The sequence below is a fragment of the Cenococcum geophilum genome, assembly GCF_001692895.1.
Source record: "Cenococcum geophilum 1.58 unplaced genomic scaffold K441scaffold_87, whole genome shotgun sequence".
Lineage (NCBI taxonomy): Eukaryota > Fungi > Ascomycota > Dothideomycetes > Gloniales > Gloniaceae > Cenococcum > Cenococcum geophilum.
Window position 1 is genome coordinate 389940 of NW_027137645.1, and position 4082 is coordinate 394021.

At 31.2% G+C, this 4082-nt stretch overlaps 1 protein-coding gene across 1 annotated transcript; it reads left to right on the forward strand.

Annotated features, from left to right (window-relative positions):
- Nucleotides 1-2494: 2494 nt before the first annotated feature.
- On the forward strand, nucleotides 2495-2656 carry K441DRAFT_594461 (uncharacterized protein; the record flags this gene model as incomplete). The annotated part of the gene is made up of 1 exon (XM_067644956.1): nucleotides 2495-2656. A coding segment is annotated over one exon (162 nt), but the record flags the coding sequence as incomplete, so codon positions are not given.
- Between the last annotated feature and the right edge of the window lie 1426 nt (nucleotides 2657-4082).

Genomic DNA, 4082 nt, shown 5'->3' on the forward strand with positions numbered 1-4082 from the left:
TTAAACAATAAGAATATAGAGATAGTATAATCTTACTAAGAGATAATATTGTAGTAATAGTACAAATACAACGAGTAGTTAAAGAAGAAGAAGGAACTTTAGGTATAATAAGTAATAATATTAACTAAATTAATTAGACGGATATTATACCTCTAGTAAATAACTTAAAGATATTTAGAATCTTTAAGGACAAAGATAAAAAGGAGGGAGATAGTATTACAGACGCTTAAGTACAATATTATAACTATTAGGAGAGGAGTTGGAAGAAGATAGTTAGTTAATTTAGGTATAGTCTAGAATAGAGCTAATAGAACTATATAGTAAGGAATAGTAGCTAAGGTTATATAACGTAATCTATATAATCTATATAATCTATAGGATCTGTAATAAAGTAGATAGAGTATATATACCTTATATACTAAGGGGATTTCTTAGGAGTATAGTTATATATTTAAAGGACCATAGTCCCTACCTAAATAGTTCTCTCCTTTATAGTAAATCTTAGAATATAATTAAAGTTAATCTGTTAGGCAACTTCTCCACTAGTTATATTTACGTTGTTAATTATTTTATACCTATATACCTAGCCTATTAATAAGTTTACCGTAGTATTTCCTATAAGGCTTCGTTATATAAGAAACTACTAAAAGATTTACCTAAATTTACTATAATATGTTAACAAATTAATAAGGACCTTTAATATAATAAATAGACTTATTTCTTAAAGCTAACTATACCTTATATTTAAAACTCTATAAAACTAGTATATACCCTAAAGTGCGATCTATTTCTAAAACTAAAAAGCCCTATATATAACCCTATAGACCTTAATACTACTTAATCTTATATACCCTTAAGAACTAATAAATAAAGAATATAAGCCGTAAATAGAGAATGCTTTAGATATAGGAAAAGGGAATATATTTAAAGAGATTACTAAACTTACCCTTTTAAAAAGGTCTAACGTAATTCCTCTTAATCCTTAAATTATACTTATTCTATAAATTATACTTAGTTGCTATAAAGTATTTTACCTTTAGTTAATTTAGAAAATAAATTATCCTAGGGCTAAGTCGCGCCTTAAGATAAGAAGTAAAAGAGTATAAGTATTTAGGCTCTTTTAGCGCTAATATATAACATAACTCCCTTAATATACTTAGCGAAATTTAAATACTTAGAAAATAAAAAAAGTATAAATTCTTATAATAGCGAAGCTACTAGTATAGGCTTTATTAATATAAACTACGCAAAAACTTAACACTTAAATTTAAAGAAACTTAATAAGCCCTAAAGCCTATAAGACTTTAATAGTAAGCCTTTAATATACGGCGAATTAATATACTACGCTCTTATAAAAATGTAAATAGTTAAATACCTTAAATACGTTTCCCTATTTATAATACCCTTAAAGTATTATAAGGTAATACTTAGATATAGATAGCTAAAATAATATAACTCTTTAATTAGCTAGGTTAAAGAAATACTAAAATTCCGTATAACCTACTACTAAAGTTATTACTACTAGAATCTTGTTGTTGGGGAAGACGTAGCCGGATTTGGAGGTTCCTACCCCCCGTTTTAGGAGGCTGTTTCTCCTCGCTTAGACCTATATCTATCGCCGCTTTTGCAACATACTAAGCGTGCTAAGGGCGGCAGGGTCTCCCTTACCCACTAAACCTAGAAGCGCGCGTGCAGCCCTATAATACACCTCTCGAAGCTCCCCAAACGTCCCTTAATAGCTATTTAAGAAGCTATGGATGTCCGCCGCCTACCTGATCTGGTTTCTACCTTTGTCCTTATCCTCCGCTAAAAGCACTACCCTTACCCGACGAAACCTCTCTTCTATACTACGCTCCTTTAACCCTTTTCCCACAGTAGCTACGTATGTATTTTCCCCTACTATTATATTATTTACTTCTAATACTTAATTTCTAGGTTTCTACTCACGGGGTTTTTTGGCCTTATCCCGCTCTTAAGAATACCTATCTCCCGTAAAGCCTTTTTTAGCATTCCTATTAACAGCAGTTACTCTTAAGCTAGCTTCTGTATATAGGCAACTAGTAGCTACTAAAGCACTAAAACACCACGCGTTTAACCACTATGCTCTCTTAAAGTAAGAAATAGTAAAATATAGATTTAGCCTCTAGTTTAGACCTTAAACTAGGCAAGCCGTCTTATTCTAAGCCAGCTTTAGACTTAGATTTAAGCTCTAACTTTAAAGCTAGGGAAGATACCAAGTCTAAGGGGGAATATTTGCGGTAGAGGATTGCGTATTATAAGGGTTAAGGAAGAGCGAAGTTAAAACGGAAGCCCTAGTCTACTTCTCTTGTTAAGCATAAGTTTTAGAATTAAGAAAAGTTCGTTTATATTTAGACTAAGATTTACCTTATAATACTAATAATTTATATTTAGGTTCTGCCTAAAAGTTAAGTCTAACCTAACTAAGGCCCTTTATTAGTGCGCGGCCAATACGTTTAAAACATACCTTAAATAGCGCGTAAAGAATTCTCGAATTAAGAAGGAAAGCGCGATTAAGGCGTACTGGAGACGAATTCTGTGCAAATTTATAGATATGGTAGGCCATGGTATAAATAATGGCGCAGAACTTAATATACAAAATATAGGGCGATCTTCGACCTTTAAAAAAAAAACTTAGCTAATTTATTATAGTGGATTCTAACCTACTTAACGCTAATATATAAGCTGGATATGTTAGAGAAAGAAAAGCATATAATATATGTGTAAGACTTATATATAATTATTAATACCTATTAAATAATAGACGCGAAGTCTCGCTATAGTTGTTTTTAAGTGTAAATAGGAGCAATCCTCTTTCTCTCTAGTGCTATAGTAATAAGACCCTAAGCTCTTATTAAAAGTTTAAGCGTAAAAGGCTCTAATAAAGCGCTTTTATATAAATATATCATAATCCTAAAAATTCGCGATGCGAAAAACTTTAATTAAACCACAACTATTGCCCTCGTAAGTCTTATATATATTAAGAATTCTAAAGGTATAGGCAGATGGTATATAGCGACGCTAATTAAAGACGGCGTAAATGGCGCTAATAGACCTATAGTAAGAGGTTCATTTTCCATCTTAAAAGCATTCTAGCTTTTTATATTTTATCCTATATTATAAGCCTTGCCATTACAGATAATGTATTTTAACGCTATTATACTTTACTAGAAGAGATTTTTAAACTTAAAATCCTAGCAAATAAAGAGAGTCTTAAAGTGAAGTTTAAGAAGCAGATAGAGGAACAACCCATCTTTTAAGATATTAAGATAATAGCTAGTTATAGGGGAGTGTTAGACACTAAAGTATTCCCTTACTAGAAATGCCGCGATTACTATATATAGTTAGGCCAAGTGGCCGGGTTTAAATAATTACTTAAACTTTACTAGCTATAACAAGCGTCCAGAAGGAAATTAAATAGTAAGTATCTAATTTAATATAAGTATATCTATTAACTAAGCTTTCTAGCTACCCTTACTCTAAAAGAGCGAAATTAGATAATAGGTTATTATAGTAATACCTACTAATAGTTTTATTTACCTAATTTAATTAAGCGCGATTTCCAGTTAATCTACTTCGGGACTCTATTATAGGACGACCTTATCTAATATGCCGCACGGATAGGGATTTTAAGGGATAAGCGGGCCCCTATAGGTCTAACTAACGAGTAAAAGCTTAAATTCTAGTTAGAACTTAATTAACACCCTAATATTTTACAGCTTTATAAGAAATGAAAGCAATATAAGTAAAAGATCAGGAGCTAAGGATATTACCCTATTAACGCCGTAAAGGGAATGAAACTATACGACCGTTACAACAAAGCTAGACGTAAACTTTATAGTATTATAAACGTCCTACGTAAATAAAAAGAGGACTAGGTTATTCTTGATTTTTATAACACTATTAACAATTATAATATTAAAAGACAGCTTAGTAGTAGCGTTAGGACGGACATTCCCACCTATTTAGCTATATAGTATAAATTTTGTAAACGTGCTACTATTGCTAAACTGCTGTCTTAGCCGCTAAATAAGCTTAAAGAAGGGCACGCTATAAAACTCTAT